At 43.0% G+C, this 16,664-nt stretch overlaps 1 protein-coding gene across 1 annotated transcript in view; it reads left to right on the top strand.

Annotated features, from left to right (window-relative positions):
- Positions 1-16,664, top strand: part of JARID2 (jumonji and AT-rich interaction domain containing 2) — a 172,222-nt gene that overhangs the window by 143,470 nt on the left and 12,088 nt on the right. The window contains exons 8-14 of the mRNA XM_086608459.1: positions 1,350-1,849; positions 7,012-7,104; positions 7,537-7,655; positions 7,804-7,874; positions 8,721-8,835; positions 13,194-13,299; positions 14,123-14,305. Of these exons, the coding sequence (XP_086464585.1) occupies positions 1,350-1,849; positions 7,012-7,104; positions 7,537-7,655; positions 7,804-7,874; positions 8,721-8,835; positions 13,194-13,299; positions 14,123-14,305 (1,187 nt within the window). The remainder of the gene's footprint in view (positions 1-1,349; positions 1,850-7,011; positions 7,105-7,536; positions 7,656-7,803; positions 7,875-8,720; positions 8,836-13,193; positions 13,300-14,122; positions 14,306-16,664) is intronic.

The following is a 16,664-nucleotide window of genomic DNA, read 5'->3' as shown; positions in this document are numbered from 1 at the left end:
CCCAAAACGTTGCGCGCAGGTTTACACTGCTGAGCCTCCCTCCCCGCTGCATCGGCACAAGTGGTGGGCAGAGGAGAAAGCAGAGGGAAGAAGGAGAATTGGGATCGTCTGTGAAGCACAGAGTAGTTTGAAGAAAGCAATACTGGTTGCAGTAGCAAGCAAGATGATATGACTGGCCTTTCAGATGCTCTAGCTGTGCATCCGACAGCGAATATTTACCGTAACGCTCCTTCTTGCACTTCTCTGTTGTGTAATAGCATTTCCAAGTGCTCCGAAACGGCTATGGCATAATGGTTTTTTACTTTTCTCAAAGAAAAAGGGGAAGGAGAGACAACGTGGCAGCAGCAGTGCTGATGCGAGTTTTGTATTAATTCTCTTTTTTCCTCCAGCAGTGCCCTGTTGAATTGTAGGTGGTCTTTGGTCCGTTTCTTCAGTCTTTCTACTGATGGTTTCTTTCTGTGCTTTGAGAGTATTTATGATGTTTCTTTTATTGTTCCTCGTCCCTTTGGCTGCTTTTTGTGCTGCAGTTTGTATAATCCTGCATTTTTATTTTTTGACTGGAGTGTGAAATGTGCTAGTCATCTTAAAACATACAAAAACATAAAGGAATATAAAATATGGATGGCTTCAAACTGGAAGAATAATGTGCATGGAACTTTTTTATGCAGTTGCAGGCACCAACCCTAAACAACCTCCTGCCTCCCTTGGTTTTTTTTTAAAGGGTTTTTCTACCTATAGTGAAATTAATGATCTTACCGTCCTCCTTTTATATACTAACTGTATTCAAAGTATTGTGCAAACATTAGGTAATTGATGTTTCACCTCCAGAAAGGATTGCTACTTGTCTTTTTGATTGCCAGTACCCATTTTGACCCTTGTTTTGCTTCTTCCTGGTATAAACCAGATGTGGGGCTGGTGGTGGGCAAGGGGAGGGTGAGAGTTTGCGGGCTTTTAAAGAGCTGGACCGCTCTTGTCTGCCTGACCGCTGGGTACTGACTGGGGGAAAGAGATGTGTCAGGAGATAGCTGGAGGTGCTCTGAGAAGGGAAGGGAATGAAACCCAAGGAGGAGAGCAAATTTAACCATAGGAAAGGCTATTGCAAATAGCAAAATGTGATCTGCTGAATGAATTAAGCTAGGAAAATAGTGGTGCAGGCCTGTGTTTAGCAGGAGGTGTATGAGATAGGGACAGTCCTGCTCCAGTGCCCAGGTGACTGGAGCTGTACGGGTGGCACATCTCGTATGTGCCCAGCCTGGTAGCACTCTTGATGCGAGCTGCCTGCAGCTTTTCTAACCTGCTCCTGTGTTTCCCTTTCCCCTCCTCTGCTGCCTGGCACACGTGGACCCCAGGAGGCTGCGAGCTCGACCTGGCCTGCTTCGTCCAGCTGATCAACGAGATGGGGGGGATGCAGCAAGTGACTGACCTCAAGAAGTGGAACAAGCTGGCAGACATGCTGCGCATCCCCAAAACTGCACAGGACAGGCTGGCCAAGCTGCAAGAAGCCTACTGCCAGTACTTGCTCTCCTATGACTCCCTCTCCCCTGAGGAGCACAAGAAACTGGAGAAGGAGGTCTTGCTGGAAAAGGAAATCTTGGAGAAGAGGAAAGGACCTTTGGAGGGACATTCGGAGAATGCCTACAAGTTCCATTCCTTGCCCCGGTTTGAGCCCAAAAATGGACTCATCAATGGCGTGGTTCACAAAAACGGCTTCCGCAACAAGTTAAAAGAGGTCGACGTCCCACTGAAGACGGGCAGGCGGCGGCTCTTCGCTCAGGAAAAGGAGACCACGAAGGAGGACGAGGAGGAGGAGGAGGGAGTTCTTAGCGACTTACACAAGTGTATATACAAGGTAACGAGGCAAGCTCTGCCAGTTTTGTTTTGCAGGACTGATGATGCTGTCGTCTGGGTGGCATCTGGGTACAAACCCAGCTGGCTGGGGTGTGCCAATGGGCTGCAGTGCCACTCCCGAGGGAGCAGCCCAGCCAGTGGCGATTGCAGCTGGGCAGTCTGGTGGCTTTATCCTGATCTGCCTGGCTCTCATGGGCTGTCTGGAAAAGCTGGAAGTTGTTATTGTCATAACGACGTGCGCTGGGCTCTGCCCCGCTTCGTCTCCTTGTGAGAGGTTCCCTGAATAGCTCTGCCCAATTATCCTTGCAGACACAGTTTTTATTTTCATTTTCTAGTGACATTTAAAGTAGTGCTCTGCTTTCTCATTCCTGCTTCTTGCAAGTCTCCTGTTAAGTGCAGTAGTGCTCCACATCAAAACTAACATCACTAGAAATACTGCTACATTTAGAAAGGGCAAATTGAAATGCAAACAATGTTTTCATCCACGATGCCAGATTCTGCTCAACACTAGCAGTCACATGGACTATGAGTCCTCCACATATCAAGTACATCCATTTACGAAGGAATGCTGACTCTTTCACTGTATTTTATTTGGCAGTCTCCTACTCTGGAGCAGGACTTGGCACTGCAACTCGCAGTGCAGTTTTGAGTTGCGTTGAATTGTGTAGCCGTGCTCCGAGAGAAATACAGTGTTGAGTGCCTGTGCCCAGTAAAGCAGTACGCTGTTCTTCCCCTGCCAATCTCGCTTCCATCACCAGGAAATGAAGCCAGATAGCCCAAAGTGGCTTATTGTTAAGCTATTTAGGGACTGCATGAGCTCATGACTTAAGTTTTAAAAGCTTGCTTCAGGTTTCTTTTGCAGCCTGTTATGATTTGTCAGCCCAAAAATTCTTTTACTCGGGGACTCTGGCCTCAATCCTACCTTTGTAAAGCAGTCTGTTTGCCGTGCTGCTGTTGGAGAGAAGCTTATCTAACGACAGCAGCATTTGTGAACAGTGAAGTGGCATTTTCGTCCTTAATATCCTGTGCTTAATGATGTTAAATGAAAAATTTGATATGACTTATCTTGCCAGCTGTATGAACAACCTCAAACTCGGTAGGGAAATGCCTCCCTCTTCTTTTCCAGTTCAAGTCCCAAGTTAAAGTTTAGAAGATAGAAAGTAACTCAAAAAGCAAGATGGAGATTTGTGAGAAGTGTCCGTATCAGTCTTAGAAAATAAAAAAAGGCAAAGCAAGCAAAGCGCAGCGAGTATAACCAGCCTCGGTCTGGTGAGCCCCAGGCCTTTACTCCAAAAGGCTGAGAGCTCCCAGATTGCTGCTGCTGCCCAAAAAGCACTGGCAGTACTGACAGCATCAGACCCTGTACGAGTCCGACAATACCCACTAGAAATACTTTTTTTCTGAACACAGAAGCTGTTAGAGACAAGAATCACTGAGCCACCAAAGCAGCTGCAGCACACTGAGCCACTCAGGCAATGCCTTGGCTTGTCCACTGTGGTGCTGGTAGCTTCTCGGACACTGCAGCTTCCCTGTCGGAATCTCATCCCACGCTCGTCTGCAGTGCAGGGACTGGGGAATGCTGTCACAGGCGATGGAATGGGTAGAAAACAGGGGCAAAGTAAATCTGCGGTGGATTTCTGGAGAGATCCCTGCTGTGGAGCACCCTGCGGGACGCCTGGGCAGTCTGAGTGCAGAGAGAGATGCGTAGCTTGGCTTTCACAGCATATGAGGGTAAAACCCAGTAGAAGGACTGATGCATGGGGGCTGGTTATGTCACTTAGAGCAAGCCTCAAGACATAGAAATAAATTATGCAACAGTCTTGATGCACCAGAGTAACCCACAAGAGCTGTAAAATGACTGTAGTTCATCAGTAGACTTTTTAATAATACTGAGTTGAGGTGGTGCTGGTACTTCATGGCATTTTACGAAACAAGCCTTTTAATTCTGCATTCTCTGTTTTTCTTGAATGAATGTGTCCTTCTGTGTCTGTGGAGGGGGGAGTGTTCTTTACCTATTAACAAGTTTCTAAGAAAATCTGAAATTTGTTTAACAGAACTTGTCCTCATGTTACAGTTTCCACGGATTATGGGATTGTAATGGTTCCTTTCTCAAGAACATTGCTAATTCTAATTAAAAATAAAAACCACACACAAAACAAAACAAAAAAAACCCCACAACCCACCCGTTTGATAGATGCCCAGGTCAATAGATTGAGGGCTGGAGGAGACATCATAATCATATGGCTGCAGTCTAGTTCAGGCCATAAAGTCTATGCTTCAGACCATGAAGAGGCCATGCATTTAGGAATTTGCACAGTAATTTTTGCAGTTAGCTCGTGCTTAAGCTGGAACATGTTTTGAGAAGAAAGAGACATCCAGTCCTCCGGGAGCAGTTACCACCGTATCGTATGTCGAAGTTAGAGTAAATCTCCTTTGTGTTTCGCTGACTTTCTGCCAGGGCTCCCAAATTGTTTTCAGTGTTGCTCCTTTCCAGGCTATAAGGCCTCCTGTGCTTTGAAGCATGTGCTGCAGGCTGCTGCGTTTGCTTTCTTTGCTCCTAAATGTATGGCTTTTTTACCTGACTAATAAAATGTTGTCGTTTGTAAGTACATGAAGTAGACTACTATCATCAAAGAAGAATCTGCTGCAAGATTTTCACTCTTCTCTTCTTTCTCCAATTTTTAGCTCTGAAAAATAATTTAAAAAATCTGTACTGTAGGTGACTGAAAACAGCAGTTGTTTCCATGCAGAACAAATGGAAGGCTTATTATTAGAGGGACACACAGAAGAAGTCACCAACACAAGTTTTACCAGCCCTCACATGAAACCATCCCAGAAATCCCATGCTGAGCTCTCTTCAGCTGGGGACTCAGTGTTTTCGGATCCTGCTTAACAAGAGTCTCTCCTTCCTGTGACTATTGTGAAATCTCTGTTTCCTGCTCGTATTTATGGTTGCTTTAATGTCTTTAACATTCATAGCATTGCAGTGTCCTTCCCTGTGCCTTCTGTCCGAGCTTGGTGGTGGTGGTGGTGGTGCTCTGGGTCGGCTCTTACGGCCGACACAGAGGCCATGGAGAAGAATCAAGAGAGGAAATAGGAAATTTTGTTCCTTCAACCTTCCTGTGTCATATTGTTGCAGCAACAGAGACTGCTCAGTAGGTTGAAGCTCCCAGGACAGTTGAACTGTTGAGATATTTTTGAGAGTGTTGAAAAGGGTATTTTACTCTTCAGCAGTTTGTTTTATGTCCCAGTTAAAATGCTCAATTAGAACATTTTAAATTATTTTCTGAGTTGGCATTAGAAAATTTTACAAGATCCCTCCGGTTAAAAAAACCAACCAAACAACAAAACAGACAACAAAACCTCATCAACCATTTCATTTGTGTTACAACTCTTAGGAGACTAAAAAGATACCGAATTCTTGACAGAGGAAGAACTGGGTGCAATTTTAAAGGGCTAAACCATTCCGGTTTTCCACTTTCTTTTTTTCTTGCTTTGCTGCATATCTGAAAAATGGAAGGACATGGTTAGTCTTGGAAGATGAGTCCTTATTTTTCTGTGTAAGAGGAGAGGAAGAGGCAGGTAACTGAAACGAGGAAGCGGCTGCCGAGCGTGTGTTGCTTTGCGAGCGGTGAAGTCTATGCCCAAGTGCGACGACTGCTGGTGCGGGGTTTTACAAGGGGTTTTGTTGTAAAAGCCTGCCTCAGTAAATGATTCATGAGGGCATTAAAAGATGAAGGAAATTGCTTATTGTATTGCAGAGCATCCAACTCTGAAGTTTATGGGAATCAGAGGGCCCCAGGCCCTGGGCATTTCACAAACTTTTTTGTTACAGCTAATTATACTGCATTCAATTAAAAAAGCGACAATGTTACAACTGTAGGAGCATGGTAAAGTGATAGACTTGGCCTCTGGGGGAAAAGCTGCTTGTGTAGTTGTTTCTAGTTTACTCTTGGGCATAGTTCTTAAATTAAACACCAGAAAAGACTGAAGTGGTTTGGCAGATCTGTTTCATAACTGAAAAACTAGAAAGGTAACAGTCCAAGCCATAAAATGTTCATTTACGTGCAGTTTCCAAGTCTGTGGTTGCTCAGATGGGCAACCAGTGGACACAATGGGAGCTAGAGGAAGGAGTGGTAGATCTGTCAAGGGAGCAAAGATGTTTTCAACTTCATGTTTGCAGAGTGGTACCTGCAAATCAGTATGCCCACAGCACCTAGCGTGGTGCCAGCCAGTTGTCGTGGCTCACAGCTTCCCAGGGTAGTGTTCCTGCCCTAGAGCAGAGAATGTGATAGGGTTGTCCTTGTCTGGGCATACCAGTATGTCTGGGCTGAAAGGAGCAAGTGGGTTCTCATGCTCCTGCCTTAAAAGCCTTCAGAGGATGCTTCCCAGAGCATCTGGTATTACAGGCATGTGTGAAAGCAGGTATGCAGAAACTTAGGTGTAGCTCGGGCAGAAAACCAAGTCAGATCCTCTTGCACAGCTCCTGCAGCAGTGCCAAGAAAAAGTGCCCTCATTTGGCAATTTTACTGTGTTTTACTTTTCTCAGCCTCGTAATAACAGGTCCTGGTTCCTTGCATTCGAACTGCTGTTATTGAATTGAGCATAACTAGTTTTTATAAGCAGGTGATTGCAGTAATCTTGGTAAACTCTACTTTTTGCGACCCCCTTCCATCACATACAATACTAGTTTGATGCTGAACGTTTATGTGAATTTCCTAAGTCTTTTTCACCTGTTTCTCTGTATGTAAAGAGCATGGTCCTTTGATCACACATTGGATTTGATTGTAAAATGCGGGTAGGGTTGCCTACTGGGTCCTTTGCAACCTGTTATAGAAAGCTGGGCCGTGTCCATCTTCTGTATTCATCAAACACAGAGCGTCGTGCTGGACAAAGTAGTGTACCTGGCCTTCTGGGAACATTCAGTTGGCCTTTTAGATGGTTGATTTGGTGATTTAATGTTATTATTAAATTTCTGTATCTTTTGAGTTATTTTCCCTCAGATAAGAAAGGAGGTTTAGACCCACATGTGTTCTGGAGACATTGTCTTCTTTCCCCCTATCGTGATCTGGGATTGAGCATGTAAGGAAAAGAATGAGGCCAGGGAGAATGGAGACGCATTTTTTTTATTTTCACTTTTAATTTTATTTTCTTTTTCCACAGGGTAGGTCTGTTTCTTTAACAACCTTCTACCGAACAGCAAGAAACATCATGAACATGTGCTTCACGAAGGAGCCTACAGTAGCTGAAGTAGAGGTGAGGCCAACACAAGGCATGGTAAAAGTTTTTATTTCAGGGAATTTGAGTGTGGGGATTCAGTATAGTTGACGTTCGGGCATTACCTTAAGCACTTTAAGGCTGTCTGGTGTGGGAGACAAATAAATGGTTAGATAGACATGGTACTGATTCTTCCTTTTAAAATTTTTAGACATTTTAAGAAAAGGTGTTGATGAACTGAAGGAGAGAAAGAAGTCTTTATCTGTCATGCGCTGAAGGACAGGAGCCAAGAGGACCTGAATTCTGTCTTCCCAGTTCATTGTTACTTTTTGTATTCTTATTTTCAAGCAGTATTTTATGTTGAATTACACTGAGGTCATGAAAGCCCTGTAAATTTCTGGGGTTTATATTTTAGTGAGAGATACCTTGTTCAGTGAATTAAAAATGCATTACTGCTTTCTCTTACCACAGCAAGAATATTGGCGGATAGTAGAACAGAAAGATTGCCACGTAGCGGTGCATTGTGGAAAAGTAGATACCAACACCCATGGGAGTGGCTTTCCTGTGGGAAAATCTGAACCATTTTCAAGGTAAGATCACCAAATCCACCCGCTTTGTTGACTCGTGCCAGCTGCCCCGTTGGGCTGAGTGGAGATGGAGGTGCAAGGCCAGCAGGGCAGCTTGGCACTGGGGACATGGCTCTGACACGTGTCTGCCTCTGCGTTGCTTCTTGAACAGGCATGGGTGGAACCTCACAGTCCTTCCTAATAATACAGGATCCATCCTGCGACATCTTGGTGCTGTGCCTGGTAAGCAAGTTGCTTTTCTATGTTTGCAGCAAGTGTAAGCGTCCTCTAAATGCGGTGGTGCTGTAGTCACCAAAGTCTTCTCCCTCTTTCTGGCCCCACTGGTGACTGGGAAGACACACAGTTGTATGTAGCAGGTGGTATTTAAGGGAACGAAGGCAGGTGAGCAGATTAAGAATTAATGAAATGTTGAGACCGTATACCTGGGAGGAACCGGTTGTGCTTGCAGTATCCCTTTCTGTTGTTGTTGCCAGTACATCGGTGTTCTTGCTTTGTCTCAGAGCAATGAAGGACAGAGCTGTGCAACTTCTTACTTGCTAACCTGGGCTGTAGCACTGGGCACAGCAGCACACAGGTTTTCTAAATGAATTGTCGCTAGTGCTCCAGCCGCAAATGTGCCTTTGCGAGTCAATGGTAGAAGTGTTAGGTGACAGCAAAATTCAGTCAACTGTGCAGGTGTTGAGCCTGAACAAACCAGTTGGGAAACAGGATACATGTTTCACAAGTACATGTTTTACATTTGACAACATGAAGCAACTTCCTCTCATCAATGGCATTGAGCTTGAATTATGGGTATTTGTAAATTCTCTAAAGAATAAAAATTTTTTACAGCTATTAGAAAACAAATATGCTGAAGGGCACCGTAATTGTCTGGTAGATATTTTGTTAGTGGAAAATGCTGAATTTGTTTAATTGTTCTTTGTGAATTATTCACTGTGGTAAGAAGACTTAAAACTTAGGGGTTAGGTTGCGGGTAGAACAAGATTTTCAACTGAAATGCCCTCTCAAACTGTCTTTTAATTAGAAACTGTAATTACTTGAAACTCATTTTCACTCTCTTCCTTTTAGGAGTGACAATTCCTTGGCTAAATATTGGCATGGTCTTTTCTACCTCATGCTGGTCTCGAGACCAAAATCACCTTCCATACATTGACTACTTACACACTGGTGCTGATTGCATTTGGTAGGTATTCCTGTTTTGTCGTCTTGCATTCCTGGCAGAGGCTGTCTCTAAGCTGCTGTTAACAACAGCTTTCGTGGTACCTTTTGCATGAATGATTCTCCCCTAGAAAGTCCATTGTGTGTGATTACAGCTTAATGGGAAAATATAGTATAAACTTAACTGAAGAAACATTCTTTCCTAGAGGAAATACTTCACTTTATCTCCCACGCTCTATTCTGAGGTATTTAGCAATGAACTGTTTCTGCTTGACATAGGATTTAATCTGAGGGAAGTTTTCATGACATGGAAGCCAAATGACAGCTAGTCAAGGTAGGCTTTCCTTCGGCTGACAGAGAGACACTTGTCAAGCTAGCTCCATATTGCCACTCGTAAAGTGATTGAATCCATACTCTGAGTAAACAGGCACCGCTTTCATATTTTATGCAAAATATCTTGAACTCCTGTCTACCAGGGCCTTAGTGTTTTCCCTCATGTGAATTTTTTTCATTATCTAATGACAGTAATTTTTAATATGATTACACACATCATTCTACTGTCTCGATGTGGATGGACATCACCATTTAGTGGCTAGCTACATTACATATTTTGTAGACAAAAATACGAAAACACTTAACACTCAGCTTATAAATGGTTTTGAACATGGTGAATCCTTCCTGAATTCAGTGCATACACACTACTACGGATGCTGATGAGTTAGATTGCAGTGGAAGTACAACAGGTGATGGAGGGATTAGAGGAAGCGTGTTGCAACTGCTGGCGTGTTGCGTGGCTTTCTGACACGTTCCTGTGATATTGGTGTTACTACCCAAGAGGATCACCAGTGAGAACAATGAGTGATAAGCAATGTAATTGTATTTCTTGGTCAGAGAAAACGCAATGGAAGGAGAAGAAAAGTTATTTAAATGGTGTCCCCCTGCAAAGGTGAGAAGCTGGTTCCCTTTCAGCAGTTCCAGCAGTTCCACTCTTGGAACTCTGAGCTACAGGAGCCTTTGGCTCTTGAGGTGTGACAGGAGAAGGCCTGCAGGGCCCCCTTAGCACCCAGGAGTCCTCACAGTGGCAGTGGCAACTGCTCTTCATTCACATGCAAAGTGTGTACTTCAGTCCCTTAACTTCACATTTCTCAGCTGACACTGGTGTCAGGGGCTGCTGACCCGGCTGAAGCTGGGAAAGCACATGGCCCAGAAAGAAGGATTTGAAATCTTGGAGGAAACCGTTAAAACAGGAGCTCCTCTCTCTAAATGTTTTAAGTTGGAGAAATGTTCTGTATGTGATCATACCAAGTGGTAAAGGTAAACACTGGATTATGCTGCAGACCTGGGAGTTTGTCACTTTCTGTCATGACTCGTCTCCCTCTTCTGTGAATCAGAAATCTGTACTTTTTTATAGTAATACACTGTCAGGACAAATTGCTGAGCAAGCTACGTTGTCCTCAACCTTAGGTGTCTGTTTTCTCTCTGACATTCATCTAGGCTTAAATGACAGTCAGTGCCAAACAGAAGGCATTCAAGAATCCCCTAATTAAGTTCTGAGGCCACTCTTCTTACTGTGCGTGTCAAAACGTGTCTTTTGAGACTGAAAAGGCTTGAATGCAGCCAGCCAAAGTTTTAGGGAAGACTACTGTTTCTGTTTTTCCAAGCCAAAAGGAATAAAACCAAAGGAGCCATTTGCTTTTTCTTGATGAGCTTACTTCTGCACATAAGTACGTAGCTTCAGGTGTGCCTGCGATGATTGTCTTGATGAAACATGGATAGTAAGCAGGAATAAGTCGTAAGAAGGAAGAAGCAAAATTCCTTTGTGTGTAAAAGCTGTTCTTCGGCAAGGCTGCCAGGCTGAAGTGTCAGGCTAGTATTCATTATGAACTTATTATGGCTTTTAATATTGCAATAAAGTACCCAACTTTATTGAGGAAAAGATGAATTTAATAACTCTAGGTCTGGCGTAATATCTGGTGTAGCCCTGGCAGCATTGCTTTCAGCGGCTGCTTCAGTGATAACAAAGCAGGCCACTGGGCACCAAAGCTCTTCTCTGTCTTGCCAAGTCCACGCAGCATCGAGAAATCTTCTCTTCCAAGGACACAACCCTGTGGTACAAAAATCAGTGGTGCTTCATTTACCTGGAGATTGCTCAGGTCACTCATCCCTCAGGTTTTACCTCCTGAAGAGTGAACAGGGGAGAACTCGATTTTCTTGCAGGGCAGAGGTCAGTGACGTAACCTTTTTACTCTGGAGGGACCCTCAGTGCCCATTGAGAGAGAGAATAATATCTTATTCTGCTCAAGACACTCAGAAGTCTGTAGGGGCTGCTCACTTCCCATTTTTGTAGGTACATCAAGCATTACAAATGAGTGAAATTGCAGCATATGCCACAGTTGCAAAGCATCTCCATTCCCCTCAGTCCTGCCAGCTGTCGAATAGTCCCATGACTTCTGTGCTGACCCTCCTCTTCACACGTCCTTCCCGTGCTTTTTCCTGGGCCTGTCTTGTAAAGGACTGCATGCTTTAATCTTTCAGCTGTTCCAGCTACATTTTCTGACTCTGAAAGAAAAGAGTGGGCTCTGCCAGTTTCTGGATTTGAATTTAAAATATTTTCATCACCATTTAAAATCTCGTGCAACTGGAGTAATGCTCTGCTTGCATGCAACTGTCACTGTTAGCAACACAGGTACTGCGAAGTATTCGATACACAGCATGCATTTAAAATTGCTGCTGGGACTTCATCCTGATCAAGATGAGGTTCTTCCACTTCATCTCTCTATAACCCTAGAATTTATGAGTAAGGTCCTGATCATTGTCAAAATACGTGTAAGGAGTCGGTACACCTGAGGTACATGTACACCTGAGCAGCCAGCTCATTAGAGCCCTTGTTCTGGCTACAATTAGGTGTACGAGTAGCTACTGTCATCTCTTCTGGTTCTTGGCTTGAAGATCAACAAAGACAAATCAAAGTCATCATCAGTACAGTGAACAGTAACGAGATGTTCAAATCATAGGAAGTGCAGCCTCCCGCAGACTCAGCGAGCAGGATAACTCTGTGTGACACATACGGAGTTAATATTAGTGCAATTATAAGCAAATATCCTGACAAGGTCTGTAAGGCCAGCAGAACGCTTTATAAAATTGGTGGAGGGATCGGATGCATGACAAGAAAACTGCATCCTTTCCCCAAAATCTTTCCAGATTCATTCTCTTCTCTTGTTGCCAAGTTTGGAAAAAGGGCTGTGAGTGTGTGTGTGGTGTGGGGGTAGATGGGCTCCAGGTTGAGGTCTCACTGCTTAACGTGAACAGAGGTAAGTCATGATAAATCTGGAGATGCTTCTTATTTGCCTGAGCCTAACAAACCCAAATCCAAATAAAGTAATGTCACAGATAAAGCCTAGTATGGCACCAGCACAGGGCAGGTTTGGGAATCCCAGGATTTGCGCTGTTTCCCGCCAAGCTGTGCTGCTCAGTTTGCAGTCATCACGTACCAACTACCAGATCTTGGGAACAGGTCTCTCTCCTGGGTGGACACAAACCATTACCCTTCTGGCAGGGTGCAAGCAAGACTAGCGGTGAATTCTCATCATATCCCCTCCCTGCATCCAGCAAAACAGGAGTTCTCCAGATGTGTAAAGCCACGACCTGAGACTTGTACGTTATTTCGTGTCACTTCTGCGTAGGGAGCACTGCTGGCAGTGACCGCAGAGAGGACAGCTGCTTCCTTGGCTCCTAGAGGAGAGGAATATGTGCAGCTCGGGGCATATACTCAGCAGTGTCTTGAATCTCTCTTGCTGCTTTGGCAGCTCTTAGTCAGATCTTTCTTTTGTTGCAAGGGAGAGGAGGCCTGTGGGATTTGTTTAGTAAGCAAGGCAAGAAAGTCTTAGGCTGCTTTGTGTACTAACAGTAAAGGTGATTTGTGGTTTCTTAATTGTTACAAACAAAAAACCTTATTAAAGAAGAAGTTTCTTTGGTTGATGCAGAGGTAATAAATACAACTGTTTTACATAAAGATAACAGAACATATATTGGTGCTCATGAGATGCAAATTTCTGCCCATAATTAGCTGTTTCGGTGCCATTAAAATGAACATCATTCTAGTGCTGATTTCTCTCCTCCTGATTCTACAGAGCGCTGAGTATTCCCATTTCTGCTTTGGGCATTTTGTGTCCTTTGGCATCTAGTGAATGCCATCAGACTGAGTCTAAGTAAACAGCTTTCATGAATCCTCAGTGTTTTACCAAAAAGAACTGTGAGGGAAAGCCTGTGCTTAATTTCTTTCTTTTAATCAATGTCCTGGTCTGAATTGCCTGTTTCTGTATAGCTGTGGACCATTATTTACTCCACAGTAAAGCTTTCTCTTTTCCTCTGACAAACCAACAGGTATTGCATTCCTGCTGCGGAGGAGAACAAACTTGATGATGTGGTACATACCCTGCTGCAAGCCAATGGCACTCCAGGGCTGGAAATGCTTGAAAGTAATGTAATGGTAGGTTAACACTGGGAGAGGCATTCCCATTTGAGAACCCAGGGCTGAGCAGAAGGCTAGTTGTGTGGGGGGTTAGTTTGGTTTTGTCTTGCACTACAATGACGCAGAGGTAAAATCTGGCTGCTTTCTACTTGCAGTGTTTACCCACATGGCGTTTTTCTAATAAGGCTCACGTGTTAAAATATTGAAATAAAAGTAATTGTGACAGTGCAATAAATGTCCATTTTTAATACTGTCTGTAATATATTTAACCTCACAAAGGGAGTGCTTTGTAATCAATTAATCTGTCATGATTGACATTTTATGTCAACATGGATATGAGAAGCCTAATACTTCAAAGGATTTCAAAGTATTTTTGATTCCCTTGTTTATTTCGTGGATAACAATTTCCATTTAGTGTACTTAAGTATAAATTTGAGAGCCTACAACGAAACCGACTCCCTCAGCTATCCGTGTTCACATCTCTAACAGAAGTGCAGTAGCAAAGTGGATTCAATGCCAAGTCTGAAAAGATCTAACTGGAAAACTGTACAGCCGCCATTACTTTCTGTAGTAGTAGATAGTATTGTTTTGAGGCTTTGTGTTTGAGGTTGTTTGGCAAGTGAAAGTTTAAACTGTTGGTTTCAAAAGAGCTACTTCTGTAATTCTCACTCCAAACACTAAGCTTCAGCATGTGCAGAAGGGAGGAGAGAAAGCAAACAGAGCTGAGCTGTTAGTAGAGCACAGCTTTTCTCCGCAACAAGTAGCATGTGTTCTGATTTTTTCTTCTTTTTTTTTGTCTTTTTTTTTCCTTTTTTTTTGTTTTGCTTTTATGTCTTTCTAGATCTCCCCAGAAATCTTGTGTAAGGAGGGGATCAGGGTGCACCGTACTGTACAGCAGAGCGGACAGTTTGTTGTCTGTTTTCCTGGATCCTTTGTGTCTAAAGTGTGTTGTGGCTATAGTGTTTCTGAAACAGTGCACTTTGCTACCACCCAGTGGACAAGTATGGGTTTTAAAACGGCCAAGGTAAGTTGAGAAAAGGAGTTAAAATGGATTCACGGCCCTGCCATCTAAAACGACAGGAAACCAGACATTCCAGGATTGATAGTATTGTGAGACTAGTACAACTTACATCTATTTTTTGTGGACTGTTAAATAAAAAAAGGAAAAAGGTCTGCAAGGCATAAGGCGATCCAGTGTTTTCAGAAACGCAACAGAGGTAATAACTGATAGCTGAAAGCATCTGTGTATTTGAAAAATTCAGAAGAGTATTATGCCTGCAGACCAGTTTGCCAGGAAGCTTTTCAAAAATCCCTTCAGAGCTAATGGTAATATCTTGTCTTATGCTTACTGATTTTTTTTTTAAGTGATGTTTTCTAGAACCATTAGAATCTCAGGTGCAAATAAATATCTGAATAACTGTGCTTGTTAGCTCCTATGATAGGCAGAGTCAGTTAATACTCACAGCTGTATTGCTCGTATTTCTCTGCCCCTTCATTCAGGAAAAGCTGTTGATCAGGGCAATTTCAATTTTAATCGACTTGAAAATCCTTAGGTTCACTGAGGAGCCCATCCGATACTACGCTGTAAATAAAACAAACTTCCCGTTCCTTTTTCACACTCCTGAGGCAGGTTGTCTGCAGAAACAAACAGGTGAATTGCCCAGTCTTCATGGTTTTGGCTACACACTTCTCTGTTCTTGGGCAAAGAATATATGTCACTACTTGTGTTCCCAGCCTCCTCAGATACACTATGGGTTACAGATGCTATTTTGGTAGTGTTTTATAGCTAAGCCGGTAGTAAATTATCATTTACAGCTTCAGACCAAGTGGTTAGTAAGTAATCAAATGTAGTAAGTCCACAGTTAGGGTTTGGTTCTTTAGGGTTAATGGAATTCTTCCAGCCTGGTTATACTAACTGTATATTAACTTAGTTTGAAATAAAAGGTTATTTTATTACAGATTTATTTTGGGGGAAGGTGGGAGTTGTATATGTGTGTAGGTAAGGAGTGAGAATCCTGAGCTAACCTTTTCTGTCTGGAGGTACACAGTTATATTAACTTCATGTGTTGTATGTATTGCTCTACTGAACACTTGTTTGATATTGTGAAAATGCCACTCCTGTAAGAGACAGAAATCACTATGCAGCAATTAAAAAGCTCTTCTTGGTGCCTCAAATTCTGAAGAACAGTTTCTTTTGATTAATTTTTAAGAGCTTTGCACTGGGTAAATAGAAGCTGACTGAAAATCCAGCAGGCTTAAATCTGTGATAACCTACCATGGAAAGTGAAGTCACAGCTCTCACAAACTTTACAAGAACCACAGATATCTGTTTATATCAAAATAACTCTGGAAACACCTACTGCATTGTTCTTTTCCTCTTTTTTTTTTTTTTTTTTTTTCCCCTTCCCCCTCTTCTCTCCTCAACCTATCTTATATTCTTAACTCCCTTAAATTCTGGAAATTCTTCCTTGGTTTCTTCACTTTGACAAGGTGCTTTGCCATTTTCCAAGGCTGGCCGGGATTGTGCTTTTCAGAGATTGTGAGATGTTCTGTGTAACGAGCAAGGTTCCCCTTTTGGACTGTTAATGAACTCTCCGACAAACAACTGTATGTTCCCATCTGTCTGTTCTCGACAGCAATGTTGACAGTTTTCACTGTTTCATACGTGAACTTTGTTTTCATTCTGTGATACTGTGACCTGATTTTTTTATAGTGACTCTCTTTCTATGACTAAACAATGTTGTTTCATTTCGTGTATTGAATGACTGCTCAATCTCCTTTAATATACGGAAAAATGAAATTCTGCATCTGAAATTGCATTGATTTTAGTTTATAAGGAGTTGGGATAATTGTTGGAATAAAGGAGTTTGTATAAAGCCTGTGTAAAGGGATAGAAAGGTTTCACCTAAACCATACACGGAACCTGGTTGCTGGCTTTTAAAAAACACTCTAAGAGCTCTTGAAATTTTTAACTAAAAGGATGAGGAGAATATTTACAGGTGTGGTGGAAGAGTTTGTGTTTGGAATGGCAAAGGGGTAACTCCGTATCCCGGAATAAGGCATTGGGCAAAGTCAGTAAAACTCATTTCGGAAACAGGAAAACAGAGTACTGGACTAAATGAATGCATGCTGGTCTAGAGGTTTGGAAAGAAGGAGGAATGTTTGGGCTTAAAGGAGGGCTTTGGTGGTAGAGGGCCTACCAGAAGCTTGGTGGAAAGAAGAGACTCAGCCACTACTGTAATACAAGAAGTAGTACATAGGAAAGATGGAGTTAGTCATCCTGTTGGAGCAGCACTGCTGCACCCAGAAGAGAGCTTATGGTTGAGTAAGCCAGGTTCAACTCTGTCACCGGTGACAGAATCTCTATGTGTTGATCTTCTGAT

Source organism: Tauraco erythrolophus, chromosome 3 (genome assembly GCF_009769465.1).
Source record: "Tauraco erythrolophus isolate bTauEry1 chromosome 3, bTauEry1.pri, whole genome shotgun sequence".
In the NCBI taxonomy this organism is placed as follows: domain Eukaryota; kingdom Metazoa; phylum Chordata; class Aves; order Musophagiformes; family Musophagidae; genus Tauraco; species Tauraco erythrolophus.
This window is presented reverse-complemented; position numbering and strand designations above follow the sequence as displayed.